General features: G+C 42.5%; 1 protein-coding gene across 1 annotated transcript in view; it reads right to left on the bottom strand.

Annotated features, from left to right (window-relative positions):
• Window positions 1–1,328: 1,328 nt before the first annotated feature.
• Window positions 1,329–25,900, bottom strand: part of LOC134227232 (serine-rich adhesin for platelets-like) — a 455,923-nt gene continuing 431,351 nt past the window's right edge. Inside the window, exons 5-6 of the mRNA XM_062708581.1 lie at window positions 16,663–17,304; window positions 1,329–4,430 (exon numbers count right to left, since the gene is read on the bottom strand). Coding sequence (XP_062564565.1) covers window positions 2,878–4,430; window positions 16,663–17,304 — 2,195 coding nt within the window. The 3' untranslated portion in view covers window positions 1,329–2,877. The remainder of the gene's footprint in view (window positions 4,431–16,662; window positions 17,305–25,900) is intronic.

The following is a 25,900-nucleotide window of genomic DNA, read 5'->3' as shown; positions in this document are numbered from 1 at the left end:
GTTATTAGTTTTTTTTTCGAAATTAGTTGCAAAAAGTTCGATTCTTAAAACACATTTTTATTAAATTTTCGCTTCAAGTGACTTTCTCTGTTTCGTATCGATAGGCTATTTTTGTGTACTGTTATTTTTTTTACTAAATTGTGGCTATCGAAGTAATTCGGTCAGATGGATGAGTTTCCTTACGTCTTATAACCTAAAAGCACTCGGACTAGCACTGAAACTTAATGTTTACCACCTCCTTCGGAAGGAGGGCTCGCGTCCTAACCAATCGGTGGAATCTCATTCTTGTAAGAAATGACAAGCTAAATAAAATAAAATATAAAACATGGAAAATATAGCAAAACAAGAATAATAATAGATTGTAATCTATGCAGGAGAATTTGCTCATGGCACTGGCAGAACCCGGGGAAGCTCTATCCTCAGCTTGTTTTGGAAATTTACAAAGTTCGGATGATAACAGAAATTGCAAAACAAAGTATCTTAATATGGCAGCGCATTCATGTGTGCGGTTGGCTTTAGCTCGGATTTGTACACGACGAAATAAAAGGACTTATGAAACGTAAGAAGCTTCTAGGAAACTGGCGAAACGAATCGAGGCCAAAAGGACAACCATTGTGTGCTTTTTTTCGTCGATTGTCACCTTTGCATTGTATATTTTTGCGTTTTGTGTTTGTTTATTTATGTTCAATGTTATGGGTGTCAGTAACATATTTTAAATAGTTTTAATTATTTTAGAAAAATCCACTAACTACGTCGTTATCATTTTTAATAATGTCCCGTTTAGTACAGATTTAGTACAATTTGTTTTCTTTATAAGAAGTTCCTAGTTTCTCTTTCTCTTCGCATCGGAGTGATGCATAGCAGTTTGTGCTCGTTTGACACTTGTGCATTCAAGAGAAATCACAAAATAACTTCCACTTAATTTAAGTTGAATTTTTTTTTATAATTTTATAACACTTCATCGCAATTAGTACGGACAGTTTTTCTTCTTGTCAAATCGCCAGTTCGGCACTACCTTGCTCGATTATAAATACAACGTTTGCGTGCGCTTTCTTTACAATCATTTAAATTCTTGCGTTTCCTCTCATTTTACAGTACTAATAATTCCTCTTATTAAAAGTCTAGATTTCGTTCTCTTTTACATATAAATTGAGATCACAGTGTTCAGAGATAAAATTGTAGTATAGAACAATTTTTTTTGTGTTTATGAAAATCGTTTTGACTCTCGAGAGACGTGCGGGGTCGATTGTGTCCGAACGAAGAAGACATCGACGGATGTTTGTGGGTGTGTGCGTGTGGGTGGCGGAGTGAAGTGAAATCAAGGGCAATACATACAATATGGTGGTTAGTCGGGTTTTGATGACGGTCGATTTGAGGTTCGAAAATTGAACTGCGTAGATCAAATCGATATCGATTACAATAAATTTAGGAAAACATTCAACATTGATAATTTTCATGTGCATGAAAGGCTGATTCGTGCATAGTGAAGAGATTGGAAAATATTAAAAGTTGTACTGAATAATTTGATGTAGATTTTGTTTACCACTTAGCATCGTTTCGGCATGAAGAAACATTAATTCGTTTCGAGTCAGACTGTCAAACACTGGTTGTACTGAAACCCAATTGGTATGAACTCGGAATTAGATATTTTGTTCAGTTTCAGCAAACACACTCGTCTTTAAGAATTTGCACTAATCTGATCCCATTATTTTGTTTTGCTGTTTATTTTCTATTTTTTTTAAAGAGAAGGAAAAATGTTAGTCGTGAATTCAAATGTACATTGTTCAATCGCTAATTACACAAATTCAAGTTCCAGTTAGCAAATACCATCCGCCAATTGAATTACAAGTGCAGCGTCAAATGATTGCCAACGAGATACTAAAATGCATTTAAACGCATCTGATAGCATTAGCGAACTCAAATGTAACATTTGTTTACTTTTAATTGGAACATGCTCCAATCAGCGATTATCCAATTACTATTAGCGAAATTTTAAAAGCACAAATGATTTGGTACTTTGCTTAGATTTCTTCATGTCGGCTGTAATTTTCGATCAGTTTTTGTTCAAATTGTTAAAAGATAAATGAGGAACTTCGAAACCATTTTGGAGCTCTAAAAATGATTAAAGTTTGGCCAAAATGAAAGCATCGCGTTTGGACGAGATTTTTCAAGCAACAAATTGGTGTGTTTGCCCGCTGAAGTTTTGTTCTTGCAAATTGTGTATGTTTGCCTTGATTTTGTTCACTGTTGTGTGCACTTTTCTCGTCGAGTGACATTTTGCGCATTGAATGATTGAATTGCCGTTGAATGGCAATTACTATTTGTTTTCCTCTACGATCTGTGGTTGCGTGTTCAGGTTTGGTTATGCTAACAGCAATAATCGTGGGCGGGGACATTTTGGCACCTTTTGGAGGGAGGCGGGAGTGTTTTTGAAAGTGGCTAAAACTTACTGCATACGCCCTTCCTTACTTACTCGACCAAGAGAACAATCACTATTGATTGATCGTTGGCATCGGCGGCTGTGGTGGCGACGGCGGCGGCGACAGCGGATGTTGCTGCTGCGGGGTCAGCTGTAGTTCTAACGTCACTTGTGCTGGCAGCACTGCTGTTGGCTGCTTGTGGCGTCGTGGGCGGTGCTGAATGTCGACTGCTTTCGTCACCAACGTCGACGTCTTCGTCGACATCGTCATCCACCGCGGAAGGAGTGTCATCGCCGTCGGCAATCGAGTCCAGCGGAGCACGACGGCGGATGGAAACCGCTGTGCCGGCGTCAGTCTGCGTCGGAGTTGTTTCAATGTAACCCATGAACGGATCGTCGTGAACAAGCTTTATCTGGGGATCATTCAAACGCATAACGTCTATCGACGAAAGTTCGGTCTACAAGCTGGTCGCACTGGAGGAGGACACGATCGGAATACCGTTGATGTCTTCGTGCAGGAGGTGGTGTGGATGAAGACTGGCCGCGTGATGGTGATGGTGGTGTTGCTGCTGGGCAACCGACAGGTGGTGATGCTGCTGTTGCTGCTGCTGATGTTGATGATGACTACTGCTACTGGTATTGTTGTTTGCACTACTGCTGCTGCCGTGGCTGTTTTTCTCCTTCTTTATCCGCTGCTTCAGGTGGACCTTGGCGTGACGCTTCTTCTCGTCTGATCGGGCGAACTTTCGGCCACAGATGTCGCAGGAGAAGGGTTTCTCGCCGGTGTGTGTCCGGATGTGGGTCGTTAGGTGATCCGATCGGCTAAAGGATCGCATGCAGATGCGACACTGGAACGGCTTCTGGCCGGTGTGGATCCTGATATGTCTGGTGAGTTCATCCGATCGCGAGAATCGTCGGTCACAATTTTCCACTGGACAAGCGTAGGGCCGTTCATGAACGGGGGTTTTGCTGGGGCGGTTGGGGTACTTCCGGGGCTTCACTGGGACTAGCTTCAATGGCATGGGACACTGCTGGTAAACTTGGTTCAGAATTTCGTGACCTTTGCTGGTGGAAGGGTTGTACTCGGCTAGTTGAACTGCGTACTGCGCTTGCTGTTGGGGCGTAAGCTGACTGAGTTGACTAACGTCCGGGCATTGTGACGAGCTGAAGGGTTCCTGCTTGGGAATAATGCCGGTGGAGGAAGAAGATGAGGGACCAGGGATGACAACGTTGTGTTGGGGACTTCCGTATTCTACGGGTGAGTCAAGCCATTGATATTTGGGAGTTTGACCCATGCCAAGCGCTTGGCTGCGGGAGTACTGATGCATTTCTTGGGCTTGCTGTTGCTGCATGTCTAGCGATGAAACGCAACTGGCATAGCTGGGCGGTTGCTTAAGAATTATACTGGGACAGTCCATGTTTAGACCCAGAAGTTCAACGGATTGGTGACTTCGTTCGTCTGTGCTGTAGTGGTGTGAGGAGTGCTGATGATGACCCGCTGGGGACGGGGTTTGAGCAGCGGACTGTTGTGTTACGGCAAAGTGAGCTTGGGCTGAGCTTTGTGGGCCCGGGCCGAGCAGTCCGAACATGGGTGGCTGAAATAGGCTCTTGTCTGGACTGGGGAGACCCCATCCGCTCAGACCGGACGTTGGAGACATTTGTCCGGACATGATCGACAGTTGGGATCCTGTTGCCGTTTGGAGTCCCATGCCGGGACCAGCTGTGGTGGTGAAGATTCCCCTGTAGGAGATCTTGCTGTCCTCGTGCTCAGTGGAGTGATCGTGATGCATCTCCTGGCTGGCACTGTTGCTGTGGTGCGACGATTGGGTCGCCGTATGATGATGCGACGATGACGAGGGATACATCGCGTTGCTGCTGGTGTTGCTAGTCTCTTCCTCGATGACCACGGACTGCGGTGTGCTGCGCTCCTGCTTCGTCGGGCTGCAAAGGCTTGCACACGGGCTGGACACGGCTTGCGGTTCCAGCGAGAGATCGTCCGACTCGATCGATCCTGTGCGGGGAGAAACGAAAAGGAAAGTTTGTATCGCGTACGAGTTGCATACATCAGAGTTCTAACCTCCAAACGCATTTAAATTTATAATTAAGACAAAGTGCCACCTATAAATAACAATCGCAGTGATGGTGAAGCTCTCCACAGAGATGCGGAGACGAAATGGGCGAGGGGGTCATTTTTAATTTGACAGCGTTCGAATTTCTGTTTCCGTTTTGGTGCATAAAATTAAAATAAATTTGAATCTCGCTCGGTGCATGATTTTTACGCCTTGTCTTTGGTTGGTTTTTATTGATTTGGTTCGATTTTTTTTCTGCGCTTTGAGTTTTCCATCGACGAACCGCTGAATCGGCTGTGACGTCGTGCTCTTGTTAGCATAACAGGGTCATAAAATCACTTCAACGCGGTCGTCGTGGTTTTCTCGAGCGCAACAGAGCAAATCTGCCGAGAGGCGCGTAAATGACGCTGCAACTCTTCAATTAGTGGCATGTTAAGAGTTAATTGATTGTGTACTTTGTACTTTTCGGTGGCGAAAGTATGTTGTAGAACCGTGGCGAGCAAGAGTGCGGCCGTCAACTCGCTAAACAGTCACTTCCTTCGTATCAATTTAGAGAACTTAGGCGAGCTCAAACGAGCCAAAAGTGCTTATTCACACTTCAAGATAAGAGACTAAGACGGAACGGACCGAATTGGAAGCAAGTTATGAACGATGCTCTTCAAGCAGCCAGTTTTGCCTCTGTTTTTATCATCATTATTGGACACTGTGTATCGTTTCTGCTGTAGAGGACAGCCAGCAGGTCCGGCAGTAGCAACGTCGTCAAACAGCTGGGAGTCAAGCGATACGTGATCTAGAAGAGGCTGCTGCACATGTTTAATTTGTCCACTAAAACCCGGGATGAGTGTTGTAGCAGAAACTTCCCATCGACAACGATCGACGGCAATGACTATGATGATTATTATTATTATTATTATTGTGGGGACTTCTAGGGGAGGAGACAGAAAATTGCAGCTACCGGGCTGAGTCTGATCGCGGGTGCAGCATTGAGAATAAATCAGTCAAAGCGGTAATTAAAAAAAAAGCGCAGGGTTCTAATTAGGTTCCACCCGAGACAGCGACAGGGGGACTGAGCTGGTGGTTCTCGTCATTCGGGAAGCGAAAGGTTGGGAGTTTTATGATCCGAACTGTCTGCGGGGCTCAGTGGAATGGTGGCCGTGTTTTGGTTCTCATAATAGGGCGATTTTGTAGGTTGATGAGATGCGCAGAAGGTCGTTCTTGTTAAGTAGGTAAGGAAAAGATGAATGGGAGCTGTCCTACACTGCACATAAATTCGTGAAATGGATTAAGGTTGAGCCAGCCCCAAAATTAATCATCAGTATTGAACACCAAGCATTGATATTTACTTTTGTGTGCTTTACGGGATAATGCGCGTTCAAGTACATTTATTGTTTTTTTTAACAGAACCTTGTTTTAAAATTCTCCGGCAAATATAATACAAAAAAGTTATTTCAGAAATAATGTTTAATATTTAGAATATTTTTTAAACATATTTTTCGAATTCAAATCTTTAAATTCAATCGAGGGACTCAAAATGATTCCAATTGTCCAATTCAAAACCATCAGGTAGAACTTGACTTATGTAGGTTACCTACACATCGAAAAGCTTCTCTATAGCAGAAGATCATATTTATTGCAAACGGCCAACCTCGCTACGATCGCATCCGATCGTTCCTAACCGAGTCACCACTCGATCGTAGGTATTCATTGAGAGTCGATCGGCCCGGCGACGACGACGACGACGACCCATTCTCGCGCCGAGGCTTTTAATTTATGCTGATAGTGTAATTTATGTTTTCGATATTTCTTCCTAACCTCCCTTCCCCCAACAACGCTATAACTGTGCGGATCCCAGCCAAAGACGACGACGCACGCAAACCTCCCGAGCCGGACCGGGCAATGTTTTGATGATGATGTCGATTTAAATCGAAACCTCCGAGCGCGCGCGATTATTGGATTCGCCTAGAGGGTCTTTGATGATGGTCGACGCCCGGGATCATCGATCGGCCGGAAATGCCCATCAGCAGCGGTGCCCGCGTCACCTATTGCCGCTCGATCGAGAGAGAAAGACGGGCAAAAAAATTGGGGGGCTAGTTGGGCATTTGACGAGCTGATGGTTGTCCGTCAGCGTACGGGCGGCCGATAGCCGCATCGCCCGCCCGCCGCCACAGAGAAGAGGGGGTGTCGGGAATTAGTGTCATAATTATGTCGGGTAGAGACTAATTTAAAAATCTGTCCATCACTGAGCGTTCGAGTTGGGGGCATGCTTGGTGGTGGATCTCGCACCATTACCGCATTCGAAGGCGTTTGTTTTGAGGCGATAATCACGGGTCTCTGCTGGTGTTTTTCGGATTCAACGGCGGCGGTGGCGGCGGCTAAGCCGTTCTGATGACCGGTGAGTGCGAGGTCGTCCCGTTCCAATTATCGCGGACGAGGGCTTGTGTGGAATGTCTAAGCTGCGTGCGGATTGTGACATTTCTTCGTTGTTTTGTCGAGCGAAGCGGGTTTGAGAAATGGATTTCTGCTGGGAAGGTGTGGGGATTCCGAGATGAGTTATGGTTATGAAACGAAAGTCTATTAATAGTTCTCGGTCTAGATCACGAAGCGGGAGGTAGAGCTGAGGGAGGGCCACAGCGAGTGCGTGTGTGACAGAGAATTATGTGCCAAAGCGGGACCTCTCGCGCTGCTGCTGCCTGCTGCCGCCCCGCTCGTAACTGGAGTGTGTCTTGAGAATTAATTCATAAATTATGCTGATGAACGAGGTAAGATTCGGACCGAGTATGGCTAAGTGTGTGTATATTTGGACCGGGCATGCCAGGGATCATTCTCTTCCGTCGTTGTCTTCGGCGATGATGATGCCTGGCTGCTGAGGGTTGCCATTAGTTTTTCAAAAACATATTGTAAAGTATACGAGAAAAAAAGCTGCTATAATGAATTATTCAACAGTGAATTTTAAGATTTTTGAAAACTATATCTCTTTTGACTCTTTTGTGGTTCCTACTTGTTTTAGAATTAAACTTGATTTCTAACTATGATCAAGACATTTTTATTTATTACAGTACAGTAATAAGTCTTGAAAAAGAGAATTTTTCAAAACTGAAGCTCCAAAGAACTATTGATATAATTGTAGTAAGCGTACGAAAAATTAAAAAAATGGCATCGCAGTTTGACATCAAACATTTTGGAGAAAAAAATTCAAAATCTTTCTTTTTAAATTATCTTGAACAGTTTGATGTTAGAATGTTAGAATGAATATAACGAAAATGTTTAGCTTTATCGTCATAAATGTTCCTTGAAAGATCGCATTTTTTTAAAAGAAATTCTAAAACTGCTGGCAACCCTGCGCAAAGGTGCGACAGCCGAGTGCGAGTCACTTCTTACACTCTTTATCGCCGGGACGTTCTTCTGTATGGCTCTTAAGAGGTTCTTCTTTCCACTCGGGGTGGTGTATTTTTAATATTTTGTTCCCTTTTTCTTGTTCTTGTTTCCGCGCGCGCGGTGGGGTTTGGATCGTTCCGAGCAGGGCGCGCGCGAGCGAGCGAGCACTGTTGATGGCTTAGTAGGGTGTGGAGCGTACAGTCTTGGCCTCGGTGTCTTGGGTGATACGACGGCAAACAGGTTTTACGGTGGGCTTTCGTCTGATTGTTTGCAGCAAAGGCGGGAATCCGAGAGGGCAGAGGAAGAATCACTTATTGTGTCTGGACCTCTCTCGACAGATCTCTATGAACTTGAAGGAGGAGGAAGATCATCACGACTCGGAACGCACCTCTTCCGTTCTGTTGTGAGTAGTCGAAGTCGAATAATGAAAAGTGCATTCGCATCATCATCGTCATCATCCACTCCCGGAACGGTGATACCAGCGCTGACAACACCGCCGGCCGGGATGGATTGTCATGGGCCCTACACTGGGGAGCGATACATTGGACATCTGAACAGAATTCGCAATCGCATAGGCAGTTCTCGAATTTTACACCCCACTGTAGCACCGATGATTGGGATTCTAATTTATGCCCGTTTTTAATATGCTGTCACTTTAGGAACGTATTCAATCATTTCTGATGACCGCAACCGCGAGAGGCGGGGAGCACAGTGCAAGCATCTCAATCGCGATGAGCCTTGGCTCGACAGTGCGCCGGTACGTTGCAGTGCTACTGATAGATGGCTGATGAGTCAGGACGTGACACAGTGTCAAACCAGGACTGCCAACCAGACAGGTAGATAACCTCCCGACGACGGGGAGTGTGAAGCGAATAATCGACCACACCTGGATTACACCATTGCTTACATCGCGGAACAATGATTCTAATGACTCCGTTTCAAGGAACGGAATTGCATCTATGTTTCCCGATCGGTACTGAAACTAGCAACTTTGTTTTAATATTTCAACGCCATAAAATCTCATTACAGTGAGAAACGATCGGCTTTTCAGTATACGGAACAGCCAAGGATGAAAAACATTCAACACATGACGCTTACCGTGTAGAGGGACAGCAATGTAATAGCGATAAGACTCAAATCTGGGGCCATTTCAACAATTATGTGCTGTTTGTTGTGATAAATCATATGACGCTGTCCGAGCTCTTCATTCAATTCTCTATGCGAGTGTTTTCGGCTTTTATGTTTATACTCGAAATGATTTATCGTCGAATTTGCTTTGTTGAATTTCGTTAACAGTATGATAGAAACAATGCTGGCGTGTTTTTTCTTCTCTAGAGATCATAATAGCATAAATGAGTACTTATATGTATAGAAAACCCATAAGTTGAATTAGTAAAAGAACAACATTCGGTTGTTCATTCGATGAAGTTCTACTTCTTGTATTTTTATTGCATGAATAAATGAAATCATGATTATTATGAATTTTATGAATTGACCGAATCCCGTTGGTTTTCGTTTAATTAAAAGAAATCAAAATTTTTCTCTAATCCTCCAGATAATAAAAAAACTTGAGAAATTGATTCGTCCAAGATCATAATCAATCCTTACAAAAAGTGCAACAATGATTTCGATCTCAAGCAATTTGACTACCTTCGGAACCATAATGAATCGTTAAAAGAAAAAAAGAAAAAACAACAACAAACAACAAAATTTAATTTTTTTATGAAGACTCTTAAATCTGAAGGTGGCAGGACATGTTGAAAAGGCTGAAACGTTTCATTCAAATGATTAATTAATGGATCTTCCTTTGAAAGTGATTGCCAAACCACAGATCTACAATTTAGTTTTTTTTTAATCTAGAATTTGAAATTTATGAATCTCAGGTATTTTGACAATCACCTTTGGTATTCAAGAATTCCGTCGGAAATCCAAAAGTATCTTTGAATGTCCAGAAATCCTCCAATCAATAGTGGAATTAAATCAAAAATCCTTTATTCCTACAGAAGCTCAAGTGGTTCGTTTCGGGAGGAAAGACCGTTTTGCCGAATACCGTTCAGTCGAATGGCATTTGGCCCAAGGCCACTAGGCCGAAAGTTGTTTGGCAGAATATACCATTTGGCCGAATAGGACATTTGGCCAAATAGGTCACTTGGTCGAATAGGACATTCGGCCGAATAGGACATTTGGCCGAATGGTCTCACGTGAAAAGGGAATAGTGCGAAGTGGTTAGTGAGACGTTTCTCATTCAGCCAAATGATCTGTTCGGCCAAATGTCCTTTTCGGCCAAATATCTTCCCCGCATCGTATGGCGGCTTTTTCATGGATTCAATTTGTTACGCCTTTTTGTTCTATGTAACATATCAAATTGATTTCCTGAAGAATTTTCCAAACGAAGCGAAACGTTGGATGCAAATCTAATAATCGTTGTTTTCATGGCAAAAAAAACTGACGAGTCAATCAAACCTAACCAAAAGTTACAATTCATCCAAATTCCGGTAACATTTGAATTAATTGTTTTTTGAGCTCCCATTTTTCCTACATTTTTTATTTTTTACTAACTCGAATTGCAAGAGCTTCAATGTCACTCTTGTGCAATCCATTGAATGGCTTAGGGTTCTTCCTGAGATCAAGTTGTGTCAGACATTTCTCGGGTACTTATTCAAAAGGACGTATGTGATTTTGTAAACAAAGATTCAAACGTCGATTTGTCCAATCTGAAGGCACTCCCATGCAAACCATCACCACAGACAGGTAGGGGAAGCCTTCGGCTACCTGTTGGCGGTGTTGGTTTGCGTGGGAGTGCCATCAGATTGGACAAATCGACGTTTGAATCTTTGTTTACAAAATCACATACGTCCTTTTGAATAAGTACCCGAGATTTGTTGAAAATCGTAACATTGATGTTTTTCTCAATTTTTGTAATAACAAAACACTGTAAATAATTTTAGAATCGCGGATTTTTTTTTTCTGAAATCTTATTCACAAAATATAAAAAGCGAGTCTATTCGGAATATCAAGTAATCTGATTACCGATCGAAAAACCTTGGTGACTAACTCCAGTCCAGAAAATTTATTACTTTTTTTATTACTTTTATTACTTTTTCCAGTAACCTTTAGTGAATTGTAAAAGTCGATTTCGAGTTCAGAATTCCAGTCGAAGACGTAGCTCTGAAATCCATTCTGAGGCTCTCCAAGCCGATATTTTGAAATCGCTCTGAATACCGGAATCTCAGAATGGGCTGCAGAATCGTCAGTTTCGAATCGACCTGGTCGATAATGAGATTTGGCCGAATTGCACATGCGCTGAAAATGTGATTTGACCGAACAGGTCATTCGACCGTACATTTTGTTCGCTTTACGGGCCATATGATCGAACGAGTCGTTTGGCCATCAATAGTAAATGTGAAACCAAGCAAATAATGGTAATTGAGAACTGAAAAATGAGAAGTAAGAAGTGAGAAATTAGACGTGAGGAAGAAAGATTTTAATGAGACGTGAGAAGTAATCTAAATTACTTTTCAATTTTCACATCTCATTTCTCATATTGAGAGGTGTGATATAAGAAGTGAGAAGTAACAAGTAAGAGATGCGAAAAAAGAAATGAAACGTTTCACATCTCATTTGTTATTTCTAACTTATTGCCGTGAGAAGTAAGAATAAGGATTGAGGAGAAGCAGGTGAATAGTAGAAAGCGAGAAATAAAATGTCAGAAGTGAGAAGTAAGACATCCGGCTTTTCTCTCCTCATTGCTTACTTCGTCCTCAGACATCCCACTTCTCATTTATCACTTCCTCTTTTCAGAAGTGAAACATAACTCCTCATTTCTAACTTTTCACAGTAAGAAGTGAAAAGTGAGAAAAGAGGATTGAGAAGTGAGACGTCCCATTTCAAAATTCTCATTCTTAATTTTTCACTTCTTATATATCACAGTGAGAAGTGAGAAATGAAGAATGAGAAGTGAGAGGTTAGAAATGAGACTCCTTACTCCTCAACCCTTATTCCTCACTTTGCACAGGGAGAAGTGTGAAGTGAGACGTTTCACTTCTCACTCCTTTTTTCTCACTTTTCACTTGTTACTGCGAAAAGTGAAAAGCGGGAAATATAGAGTGAAAAGTCAGATGTTTCATATGCTTATAAAACATCAGTTGACACTTTTCACATTCACTATAGTTTGGCCAAACGACATTTTCGGCCGTATAACTAGTTCGGATAGATGATTCTTTTCTGCCAACAACCATTTTGACCAAACGGCATTTCTGGCCATAAGACTTTTTCAGCCAAATGCCCTGTTCGGCCAAACGGAATTTGTTAAATGGCCAGGGGTGAGCACAGTGTGCACTTGCTTGCCGGTAGTTCGCACCATTGTGTAGAAAAAAGAGATACTTTAGCATCACGTATCAGAGTGAATTCGGATTTAACGGTGTCTACCAACGAACTAATAATCTATTCAGAATTTTTGTGGAGATGTGGAGGTTAACACGGTCTTCAAATAGCAAAAACCAATAACTAATATTCATTCCTTCTTCCTTACTAATGACAAGGACGTGCCCGGCGTCTTTATTGATCAATTGAACATTTAGGTCACTGAAACTTGCACACTGAGAGTGTTTGAACAATCCCAGTCGATCAAACATTTTTTTGCAATTTCACGGAAATCGATCGTGATTGCAATCATAGATATTTGTAGTCAATCAAAGCTAAGCTAAAGCTAAAGCCAAATGGCCAAGCAAATGGCTTTTTCCGCCAAATGTCCCTTTCCAAACCGTTTCCGGTCTAATAACTGTTTCAGCCTGTCCAGTTCTGCCAAATTCAGAATGTCCAGTTCTGCCAAATGGAATACGGTTAGATGATTTCCGGTCTAACGTGCTATTCAACCAAGTATTTTCATTTTCGCCAAACGACCTACCCCAAAACTAATCATAAATCAAAAAGTCAGAGTGTTGTCGTTTGGCAAGTCGATTGAGTTTAGTTTATTTTCCGAAATAAAAAAAAAAAGATTTCAGCGAGTAGCAGAAATCAGCCTCGGCCCGTATAGTAGTTTGCACCACGGATTGGCAATGCAAATTCTATACGATTTGGAAATTATGTATCCAACATGCTTGAGAAAAAGAACATTAAGAATCAAATCGACAGTTATTTTTTGTAATTCATAACCTTTTGGTTTATTTTTTGTGGGCGTCTGATCATACTGTCATTTGGCACGCCGATCGAGTCGTTTTGCAATCTACGAAGAAGAAAATTCTGCTTCGAATATCAGAAACCAATTAGTGCACATCCTATTACTTTTTGACACGTGCAGAAAAGAAAATTCTGCTCCGAAACACTGTTATCACTGGTCGAACATTTTTTGCTAGTTGGGATAGGCTAGGAGCGCAATGTCATTGCAAAATCCGTACAATTTGACAGCTATGTACCAAATATGTTCGGGAAGAAGTTCAAAAAGAACCGATGCGAATATCGTTATTAGTAGCTCATGTCCCCTTTTTTTAGTGCGCGTTTAATCATATTTTCATTTAAAACACCGTATGGATAGAATGTTTTGCAATTCATGAACAATCAAATTCTAATTCGAATAGCAGAAACCCATTAGTACACGTCGGATCGTGTTGTGGTTTGGCATGCCGATCGAGTCGGGAGTTTTGTGAAAAAGAAAATGTTGCTCCGATATTGCAGAGCGCGTCCGATCGTGCTGTCGTTTTGTACGCGGTTTGGGTAAAAATTTTTTTTTTCTAAAAACGGATCTGTTTTGATTGATAAAAGTCACGATTCGGCACGCACTGTCATTTGGCACATCGATTGAGTACGGAGATTTTTTTGTTTCGATGTTGCAGAAATCATTTAATGTGCGAAGCACATCGCACGTCAATTGGGTCGTATTTTCGTTAAAAAGAAAATTCTGTTTCGATAGTAGGAATCAGTTAGTGCGCGTCGCATCATATCGTCATTTGGAGCCTCGATTGGGTCAAACATTTTTGCGATAAAGAAAATTTCTGCAGAAATCATTTGGTGCACTTCAAAACGTGGTGTTTTTGAAAGTTTTACGATTTTAAAATAATAAAAATCGGATCCAAATAGCAAAAATTACTTGCGAAAACATTTAGCACGCCCATTCAGCCGGATATTTCCTCAAAAAAAAAAAAAAATCTGTTCCAATTTGAAAAAAATCAATTAGTGTGCGTGGGATATTTTGAGCTCCCATCTATTAGAACGGTAGTTTTGCAAAAAAGAAAGTTCTGCTTTGATTAGCAGGTGCTTAAATTTTGCAGAAACACATTTAGTGCGCGTAAAATCGTGTCTTTCGTGTCATAACTTACCATATGCAACAAATAACTCCACAAGTTTCCATCAACGAATACATACAAACATTATTTAAGTCAAATCCCCATAAAAATCGAATCTCTTTTAAACTCAAAAAATATATTCATTTAGCTATTTTTACAATACATTTAGAAAAATTCTCAAAAGAAAAATCATTCAAAATCAACGAACGAGAATCACAGGTGCTTCAAGAATTCCATGTTTTCATTTCAAAATGAATTCCCAGTATGATTAAGAATCAAAGGGTTCTACAGAATAAAAATCAATTGCTAATAAAGCATCTAAAATATGCATCTAACAGAAAAAAGCTGGCTCTGTAGTTAGTTTTGTGCTTAAGGCATTGGAGTTTTGAGAGTAATTCTCGGGTATTTAGGATAAAAAGCGTTTTCTGATAACCTTTGAAAATTGTTACAGTGACAATCAATAACTTGGGGCAACTTTGCCATTCGAACGTGCATGATTTCTCATTCCCCTATCTGATAGATGAAAGCTTATTTTGCCGGTTGCATGTCATGATTTCATCAGAAAGTGCTCGTTTTACAAGGAATTTGCTGGCCAATGGTTGTTCACAAAATCATGTAGGCCCAAATAGCAGAGTGTCCCCGAACTGTGATGACCAGGGATCGTAATTCTTACTCATTCTCACGAGTTTGTTTGCGAGAAATCGGTTTGCGGGAAAAGTAGAAAGGTCTGATGAGAGATAACCATTTCTCTTTCACTACCAGTGCAGCAAAAAGTTGATTTGCTCATTTTCTCATTTCTTTATTCCTTTTCATGCTATCACCAATTGCAAAAAGAGTAGCCTTTATGGAACAAACAACCTAATCTCTACATGCAGTCAATGTGGTTGTATGGCTATAGCGACAGCATCCCATCGCCATTTTTGTTGATGTTCTAGGTTCTAATCCCGTTGCGGTCATATTTTTTTTTGTAATTACTTACCGAAAAATTTCGCGAAAAGTGAATGAGGCGTAGGTAAAAGTGATTAACGAAAAAAGATTTCATCAAGTAGACACGATTTTCACTTATTTTCCACTTTCGCTCTAGAGAAAAGACGGGTGGGAGAAAGATGTTTTTCACTAAAAACTACGAAAAAAGATTCTCCTCCGACCGGAAAAACGCTTGATTTCGTCACATCGAAACGTAAAGTACGAACCCTGGTGATAACCCCTCATAGCGATATCAAACTGAAGCCCAACGTTAAAATGACAACAAGTTCCCCGAAAATCAAGTCACCCTTCAGTCAGCTGCTGGGGATTGCATAACCACGCAGAACATCTGCATCTAAAATCACGAACGGACCGCCTTGCGGTAGGAATCATTGCACGATGATGGGTCCAACGGTTCAAAGAACGCATCATTCTCGGCTGTCGTCCCCCGGCGGCGGCACTCAATTGCAATTTTCTGATCACACGCTCTCGGTGCGGTGCGGCGGCGTTCGCGCAAATTTGGCATTTTCTCAAAGTGGCCTGTTGGTGACGGCATCGAACCGCACTCCAAGTGAGGGAATGCCCTTCCGAGCGAGCTGCCGTTTGGGCTGTTGGGGTCGACACTTCTCGAATCGGATCGGACGCGGACTTTATTGCTCTGTGCCGATTAACTAAAACTACCAAGCGCGCTCTGGAATCTCGCACTTTTCCAACCAATTTACGGTTGCCAACTCGACGCACAGCAGCTCGAGCGACTCTGAAGGGGCGGGCTGCCGACGAGGGTGGGAAATTTATCGCCGCCGCACGGCTTTCTTATTCTGTTTGTTGTCTTCAAACAAGTCATATTTATATTTTAATAACAAACCAGTTGCTTGCGGCTCGTAGGGCGCAATGCACAGCGCAACTAATTTGGCAAATTTATTGGCACGCAAGGATCTAGTTCGAGCGCTAGATCAAGAAGACAGACAGTGTGTTTATCCATCCATGCAGTTACAATGTTGGCGCCGGAGTCGCTTTTTAGGACATTCTAAGATTTATGCGCCCCAGCATCGGTAGCTGGCGTGAGGGGGTCGGGTCGGGCGAAATGCCGAACAACGGCGGGGCGTGCGCGCGGTAGCGCAGTAGCAAAGCAAGAGGGCATTTATTATTTATTAGCTTTTGGCATTATCTCGGAATGCTCCCGCGTGTTTGCGTTCACGCGCGCTCGCTCACTCGCCCCGACCGACGAGGAGGATCAGTCACGAAGTGCAGAAGAGCCCTCGCGCGGTGCGGTTTAAGACCCATCGCGAAGAGGCGGCAGGGCGGCCAGCGAGCGTGATTGTCGGATTAGCGCCTCTATCGCGGGTGAGCACTCAATGGTTCTGCTGCCATCGGTGCGCACGCACACACAAGGGTGCAGACAGGCCACCAGTAGCAAACCGAGCTAATGTTGATTAATCTTTCCCGGGGGAGGTGGACTCCGTTAATTGATAGGGGGTGGCACTTTGTCATTAATCGGACGCGTAAAGATAATGGCGTGCAGAAGGTGGAGAAATGGGCCGGAGTCACTTACCTGTGATGGGTGGTGGTTCGACGACGGTTGACGGTCCGAAGAAGGACGGGATGTCGCCGGAGGTTGTGACGGGGGTGTTGAGATCGCCGGTTTGAGCGTCCCCTTGGGATTGCGACTGGTCCTCGGCCGACTGGTGCAGATTTGAGTCCGAGGAATGATGACCGCTGGTGGAGGTGGTGCTCAGGAGGCTCAGGTGCGGGTGGTGGGAGTTGCTGGGATTGGTGGAAGAGGTTGAGGTGGATGTGGTGTGTGTTGTGATGGAGGATGAGGAGGTGGAGCAGGAGGCTGCCGTCGATGTCGAGTTGGAGGAGGCGGTGGACGTTTGAGCCGTTGTCGGGTGGTGGCTGTGATGATGAGTGGCCGTCTGAGAGTGATGAGTGGCGGCCGTGTGGGTCTGGTGGTGATATGGGTGGTACAGGTGATGGTGATTGTTGTTGGGCGTCGTCGAGTTGTTGTTGTTGAGGCCCAACGATGTCGTCGTGGCGGCTGTCTTGAACAGTCCGCAGGTGTCGAAGCTGAGCACGTTAAAGTGCGCCGCAGCCGCTGATTCGGTCAGGAGGAATGTGTGATGCGGAGGCGCAACCAAGGTTTCAAGCCCTTCCATGATCATGGCAGCTGCTGGTGGTCCAGGGGCAACGCCACCTGTCGGAAAAGAAACAAATAAAAGCAAAAAACTCCATGAGAAACGATCGAAGCACGGCAAGAACTATGCGCGGTGAAATTAATTAATTAAATGTTATTAAACAATTGACACTTGACATGGCATTAATTTAGAGCAATTCTCAGGCGTGTGGAGCCGTGAAAGTGAACGACGCGCGTCGCGTCTGCCTGATATGGTCACTGTGTCAGCGTGTTACGGCCGCCGAACGGTTTGTAAACATTGCATTGGGTGCTGTGGCCCTGTTTAGACGTGTACGAGACCGTTCGAAGTAACCTTAAATAGAACGCTATTTATTTCCATTAAATGCAGCGGGAGAACGAGCAAGAGCGGTGGTAATTGCCGGTTCTTTTGCTTCCATTTTCGGAAGTGTTATTCGCGTCGTTGTCGCGGCTCGTTATCCATTATATAGTACGCGGGGTTAACACTTTCTCGTCTAGCTCCATCATAAACTATTATTGCATATAATCGCCATCTATTTTGAGCATAACTACAGCACGAGGAATTATGACTGTCGTAAAATAACTTCGGAAATAATCGGATGATTTATATTTATATTAAAGCAATATATAATGACTTGAGTTCAATTGAGAAAAATGATCCTGAAAGAATTCGTCATAATTATTATTCCAGATCGTGATGACCAACTAATAAATAATCAATCACCAACATGATTAAACAACTGAGTTACGATCCCGCACTAGATCGCATCGTAGAGTGATTCGAAATGTTCATAATGATTAGCTTTCCTACTGAGATGATTGTCATTGGAACTCGATCATCCTCCTATTCATCACCGCGCTTGCCATACGGCACACGGAACTTCCATCGTCATTATTTTGCGTCCCCAATCGATCGACCTCTATCGATCGATTGCCCAGATTCCGATCTAATCTCCCGTCGTTGGTCCGCGAGTCGAGGGGACACAAGCGGGATAAAACAAACACCTCCTTCCAAACCATATGCTTCGTTGCGTTGCGGGAAGATATGTAACTGTCAAGCGCTCGCCTGGAGCAGAGCCATGCACCGCTGCTGTTGGGAGACGGTATTCAGATTCAGTCTCCCTGTGACCGAGGAGAGGGACAGGGAACGACAGGCGGACAGTGATCAACAATAAAATTTATAGAAGATAAAGAAAATGTTTATATAATAAAAATAAAATATCGACATAGGTGGACAGAGGTGGCGGCCGGTGGCGCGGAATGACAAGCATCAGAGCGCGTGAAAAAAGACAAGCGAGCTACGGCAGTTCAGTTCGGCGTGGAGGCCACTCTGCCACAAGAATAAAAGTGTCAAAATAAAGGTATTAAATTTATAGATTTGATTCTGCGTGCATTCATATGTGAGTGTGTACGAGTCGATGTCCACCGCGTCGGGTTATCCCTTAACAATAATTCTCGGTATGTCGTTTGGATCGGGTGAGGAGCTTGTTAGACGAGTCGAGAGCGCGGCTACCCCTCGTTCAGGGGACACCTAGTCAGCCGATTTCCAGCGTTAGCCGCGCGAGCGCTAAATGAAATCATCAGAAGTGAGGAGTTTACGTGCTCTTCTTGATACCGTTGGATCGTGTTGGCTGTCTTCCGACTCCGAGGATTTCGGGAAGCGCGAGACGAAACCGGGAACAAAAGGCAACGCGACGAATGCCCGGGCCTTAATCTACGAGCAAGGTTACATATGAGAATGTTGCCATCAGATTAAGATAAGATTTAAGAACGTAATTGACAGTTGGGCTTCGTTCTGGGATGTGTGTCGTGTCTTTTCACACCGTCGTCGTCACGTTGTCGTCAGCCATCAGGTCAGGTACAAGCCGAACCATTCGGTCGGTCGCTGGAACTGGAGTTTGATTCAGCATCCCCCGAGATAGTGATCTTGAGTGAAAAGGAATGTCACTGTCACCTGGAGGGCTTTCTTCGGAATACAGAAAGCAAACTACGCGTCCACTTTTGTCAACGTGGAGTGCGATTCGGTGCTTTGTGTGACAACTCCGAATAGAAAACCATCACAACAGATGGATGGGCGTAGCTAATTGCAATCACTACCGCGAGTGGCGGCGTGGTAGCAATTGAGAGATCTTCACAAATTCGTCGCTCGGCACAATAGCCTCAATTAGTTGAGTAAACATATTGGACTGTGTACGTTATGGGAACTGGCCAAACATCTTATTAGCGCCTCCGGGAGCTATTGTTAACGATCATTAACACTCATTAGCACTTGCTGGGCGCTGGGCGAAACTGAGTGGCGGTGTAGGGCCGCGATCCGAAATAAAGACTCCAGTAATGAACTCCGAGAAAGGAACGAACTCTGGTTAACCGAATAAGGAATAAAATCATCTGTTCAAAATATAACTCAATTTCCTAATTGGATCCAACCACAAACGACGTCTGCCAAAGTGATCAATTTTCGTTTTGGGAAGATCACTTGTTGCGCTCTCGACGCGCATAGACACACGGACGAGCGAGGTTTTGATTAGAAAAACACATCGGCAGTGGTGCATGCGCACTTTTGGAGGTTCAAGAGCTGTGGGGATCCGATCCGCGGCAGAGCGCGAGGGAGCGTCGTCATGTTGTAAAAATAAATATTCCAACATTCCCGCCCGTTTACCACCACCGCACCGGGTGGCTACGGTAGCTCTCCAGCGATGATCCCCACATTGCGTCGCAAGCAAGTCGACGACGATGATGGATGGCGTCGTCGTCGTTTTTCTTTTCCGCGCGATTGTTTATTTTGAAAGGAAACTCGCTCATTTTCAGCTGAGCTGTACGGGGGAACACTTGTTACGCGCTTGTGAGCGGTGTTATTTATGACGAATTGCGTGTAAATTTGTGCGAGTGATGTTTGCGCCGAACAGTTGGTTGCCTTCAGAGTGGACCCGACGACGATGCCGTGGAAAATTTCGACTGACTGGTTAGTCTGGATAATTTTCAAAACAGAAGACTTTCGATCACTTTTTGTATATATTCTCTAGTAGGGCGAGGTCAAACTGTTCATCTTTTCACCTTTCGTATTGTTGCTTGTTAACATTTTTATCAAATGCAATGATCATTTTTAAATCACCTTTTAGATTGAATGTTAACCAATGGAACACAATATTCTAATGACACTGAAATGATTTGAATTGGAAATGGATTTGTAGCAATGGCTGTAATTATGATCGGATTTATTAACCTATTTTAGACGTTTCATAACTCAAAAGGTATGTAAGAATCCAAAAGCCAGTCCCATCTCGCTTTGTTAAGACACAAATTCCAATTAAAATTAATCAAATCATTTCATGTTTTCCGAAAGGTGCAACGCAGCACATGTTTATACCCCAGCGACTGCTAGATTTTCTGTATAAGAACTGGACATATGCGAATTTGTTACATTCTCATGAAATATGTAAGCTCACAAACAAATATTGTAAAAAAGCTTGCAAAATTTTCAGGACTCATACAATATTTGTATAAGAATCTAGCGTTTTTGCATATCCTCAGTTCTCATACAGATTTTGGTAGGTTCTTATACAGAATTGGGTGTAAGAAAAAAAAATACGAGAAAGGCAAAAAAACAAGCCTGTCTTAAAATTGAAGTGTGATGCGATCAATTTAAATTGAGATTTTTTAGACTGAAGTTTTTTTTTTAGATTGAAGTCACACCATGCTATGCATTGTTCATGTTTATATTTATGACAATTTTATATTTAAAACCATTTGATTAGTTGGGATATTTGAAGGAATTTAGGCCTGAACTTTGGATGATGAAGGAGGTATGAAATAAAACATAAATGAATCAATTGAGAATCGACACTCGACAGTTTTCTTTAGCAATGTTTTGATAACCAAAATAAATTTCGAGTTGTCTTGCATAATAATCAAACTTGTCCACCGAGTTTTAAGAGAGGGGAAACATAAGTAAAAGTTATATTCGATCTCTCCTCAATCATTCGGAGGGGAATAAACAATCTTAAAATAGAACTACTTAAGAAAAGACAAAATTATTCAAAAAAAATGAATTTTGCGGTTTTATGTAGAAAATACTATGTCCAAGGATTTAGTGACCTCTTTCCTGGCCACTGTGAATTGTGGGGCATGCCAAGCATGTGGTGGGGTTTGACAGTGGGCTCTATCATGCTTCTATAAAAAGCATTTTTCAGAGCACGCTCTGACGTGCATTTTTTGACAGTTTAACATGACATTTATGAACTGAAAATAGATGGATTATTGGTTAAACTTGCTTAGTTAAGATTATAAAGTCGTTTAGATGGAGTAAAGTCAAAGAGCAGATTTTTTTACGCAAAGTGTAGGACAGCACTGGCTGCATGCATCCGTAAGCAAGCCCTCCCAAGGCGACCGTTTGCCGCAAAAAGCGCACTATTCCCAGCATAGTGTGTGCTAGAGCTCGTGGGCAGTGTTGTAAAATGTCATTTGCATTCGTTTGTATAATTTTCCCAGAAATTTTTCTAGAAGGTAGCTATCAAATCATGATCCAAGACAAACTTAAATCGCTTAAATGTACCTACAACTATGTCTAACAAGACATTTCTGTAAATATGTAATCTGGGGCGTGGGAGGCAAAATGTCATTCAAATGACATTATGTCAAATGACACGTGACATTTTGGAGAGTTTTCACTCTCCAGCCTCAGATGTTATATTAAGAGCGATGTACCCTTGGACAAAAATATAGCCCTACTCAAGCGTTATGAGTACATCTAAAATAATGAAAAAAAAAATTGCTTCTAAAGAAAGTTATGAACAAATTAGTCAAATGACATGCAGATGACATTTTACAAGCCTGCTCGTGGGACTTCGACACAAATGGTAAAATCGAATCCAATAATCCAACGCATACTATGCATGATTCGTTCTATGATGCGGGGATTTCTCTCTGCCCGTTATTTCCACGGAGCAGTCCAAATTTTTCTTTTTCTACAGATGCTGCGAAAGCTTCCAACGGTCCACGTACATCACAGCTAGCGATGCACATCCCAGTAGGGCATGCGCAACATAGTTGACAGCTAAAACAGCTCGTCCTCTGTTAAAAACTCGAAGGTCGTATCCTGCGTTTCTCGAGATCGTCACTTTTGCTTTTTGATTGTCAAATATTGCTGCACCACATTCTACATTGATTGTACGATGGTTTTGAGTTTCTGTACAAATAAATGATTTTTTGTTATCTCACAGTAAATTAAACAAAAAAAAAACACATTTATAGAACATCACCTTTGCTTTTATTCAATAATGGTTCTGAAACCAATTCACTTTGAATCATGCACCTTTTCAATGAATAAAGCAATAATCCAAATGGTGCGAAAAGATGTCATTTGAATGCTGCTGTTGTCGACGACGGCATTCCAACATTTACCGTAAAATCGCCGCATGCTTTATCCATGCATAAGACATTGCTTCACCAAACACCGGCAAAGACTACTAATTCCATTTAACTTCCATTTGTAACCACGCGTGTTCCGTTGTCTTGAGAAAGTTCACATCAGTTTATCCTTTCCTTCAATGGTGGTTCTGAAAAGAACCGATTTAATTTTAACAAATCAACTTTAGTGGTTGAAAAACCACTAAAAACAACCAAGCGATAGTCCGAATTGTGCACGAACATATTTCACTTGTTCTGCTGACGCTTTTGACTGCCACTCGATGATAATCCGCTGGCTCATATCAGCTTTGCAATCTCTAACAGATGCCACCGAAACAACCATCGGAAAATTTTAATTGAAAGTGAGCGCTCGCGCGAGGCACGACTTTGTCATTATGGAAAAGCGACCACGAGGCGATGCCGCACATCACTGATAGGGCGGGGCTAACGGTGATATGTTACTGGATATTAGCAAACTGCATTGTCGCGCGCACGCGTCATTTTGCTCGGTATTTTGTGAAGACGGCATCGCCTCGACACCATCGGAAGGATGCACACGCCACAAAAACGAGTCACCACGAGTCCCTGCAGCTGTTCGTTTGTCGCCCATTGCAGCTACCATTGCTCAGGTGGCTCAGCTCCAGGATTTTTTTTCGCAACGTCGTGACACGTCATCATCGGAAGATTGTGGGCTTCGTGGCCGTGTGGGTTCGGTTCCCGCCCTGGGAAGTAGGAAACTTTTCGTTATCGAAAAATTCTCCTTTGGTCCACTGGGTGTTATATGTCCTTTGTCTCATGCTAGGTATATGTGTTCAGTCTGTAGGACCTCTGGTCGGAAACGGTGTTCCTGTCTTTCGTTTTTTTTCTTTTGTCGTCACCAGCAGCAGCAGTCAAGTGAAATTTTCACACATGATGCAGGCTATTGTTTAATTACTGTTAGTGATTGGAACTTTATATGAAGATCAGTCATTTTTAGAATCACAGTTTATTTTTTGAGGAAAGAGGATGATTGAGATTTATTTTCAAAAAGTGGCAAATAATTATGAGTGCGGTCGTGGAAAACTCAGAGAAGGATCACGAAATAGTTGGGATTCGACAATTTTCCCGTGAGGTAAAATCGTTCAAAGGGACCCAGACGACCAAGCGGCGATCTGACAGCGGAACAAAAGCAAAAACGGCTGAGCCCGTGAATGTAAGAACGGTGAGGGATTACTTCAAGCGCAATCCGAATCGTTCGATTTTGGCCGTTGTCAATTCTTACATCTAGTTCGGACCTCATGTCTTCAAGGTAAGGAAAACGCTTAACCGAACCGATTACCAGAACACGGTGGCTAAATCCCGCGCCAGGAAGCCGTACCGCGAGTGGTTGGTGCGGCCCAAATGCCTCCGTAATGAACGACACGATTTACCTAAAAGCGGACCCTGTAGTTCTCGTCGGTAAGTCTCGTATGAATATTCCGACAGGTCAACCAACTTGGCAAGACGTACTTGGTGTGGCGAATGGCACCATCTACGGTCAAATATGTAAAAAAGAATGACTGTGTTGTCCTTTGTTCGATCAAACGAATGTGCCGGATCTGGTATCGTGCCATTATGCCAAACCGGTGATAGAGTGGTATGAAACGAACGATCTTGGTATTTTGGCAAAGTAGAAAAATCCGCCATGACTTATCTCACTAGAAACTTTTTCTGCAATTATGAAGGGAAAGCTCCGGAAAACAAGGAAAGTCCCATCAGAAACGTTCAGAAACGACAAGGACTTGAAGAAATGGCAGTTGGACGTAAAGAAGATGAAAAAAAAGGTTGCATAGTATTTGACGCTACCCGTCAAGCTTTAGGTGCGGCATTCATCCTAGGAGAGAAGGTTGACAAAATTAACTTTGCAAGAACATAGTTAATAGTTTTTTAGGCATCAATCCTAAACGGATTTACTCGCAATAAGTTGCATTCGAAGTTCCATTGTTTCCTATTGATCGACCAGATAAAACTATGAGCTCAAAAATAATATTTTTTATACGTGAAAGGCACCATCATCGCAAGGTGGATTAATCAGGGTTTTAAAGGGACTACAAAGTTAGAAATAAAAACCAGGGCATCAGACCTAAATACTTACTCACGAGAGCACTGAAGCCTTGTTTTGTTTAACTCGGCTTAGACAAATCACGATCCAGATGGCGACCAGATCCGATTTGGGCAAATAACACACCGGTGGAAATGTCAAATTCAAGCACAACTGATTCACACTTTTAAGTGATCGCTTGACCATTGGCTTACTAACGAACAGATTTACTGACAAAAACAAGTGACATGAAATATTTTCGAGTGTAATTTCTATTTGTCTGCGCATAATGGCTTATAGAAACAAAACTGTGTAAAAAGTATTATGTGTGCAATGATGACTTAGAAATAAAATCCTTTTTAAAACATATTTGATGAATTAAAACAAACGTCACATTTGTTTGAAGTAAAATGTTAGAACTCAGTTAGAACTACTCGATGTGTCTCACTTTCATCGAGTACAGTTTTTAGTCGGATTAACCACGCTGGCGCACATGATTTTTGGCTCATTCGCCCTTGATTCGATGCCATTTTGGTAAGCACTTGACAGATTGAGATGAAATTAGGACAAAGCACAATTTTTGCTAGTGTTTTAAGCCAGTGTTTCTCTAAATTTCATCAATTTTCACTACTTTCTAGTCCCTGTGGGAAAATTTTTTTCAAGGGCTGTGAGTAAAAATTGATGAAATTTAGATAAACTCTAGCTAAAAAAGAAAAAATTACGCGTTGTCCGAATTTCATTACAATCTGTCAAGTGCTTACCGAAATGCTTACTGAAATGACAAATCAAGAGAGGATGCGCCGTGGTGGAAAATCTGACTAAAGGTAGCCTCACACCTCGGGAATTTGGTCCGCGAATTTTTTCTCCATTCATTTTTGCATATGCGATGTTTTCGGGATTTGTGCACGGAAAATCGAAATCTCGGTCCCATTTAAAATGCACGGGCCAGCCTTAAAGTATTGGTAATTTTAATGTATTAGTAAAAATTGATGAAATTTTGAATGAAATTAACTAAGAGTGTAATGTTTACATTGCAGAATTATTACAATCTGTCAAGTGGTTATTGAGGTAGTATCAAAACGAGAGCAAATTCGCGAAAAAAAAATTTGTGCGTCGTCATGGAAAAGCATGGATCGGGAAACACCTGGGAATCCATCATTTGACAGTGTCATG

Source organism: Armigeres subalbatus, chromosome 3 (assembly GCF_024139115.2).
Source record: "Armigeres subalbatus isolate Guangzhou_Male chromosome 3, GZ_Asu_2, whole genome shotgun sequence".
Lineage (NCBI taxonomy): Eukaryota > Metazoa > Arthropoda > Insecta > Diptera > Culicidae > Armigeres > Armigeres subalbatus.
This window is presented reverse-complemented; position numbering and strand designations above follow the sequence as displayed.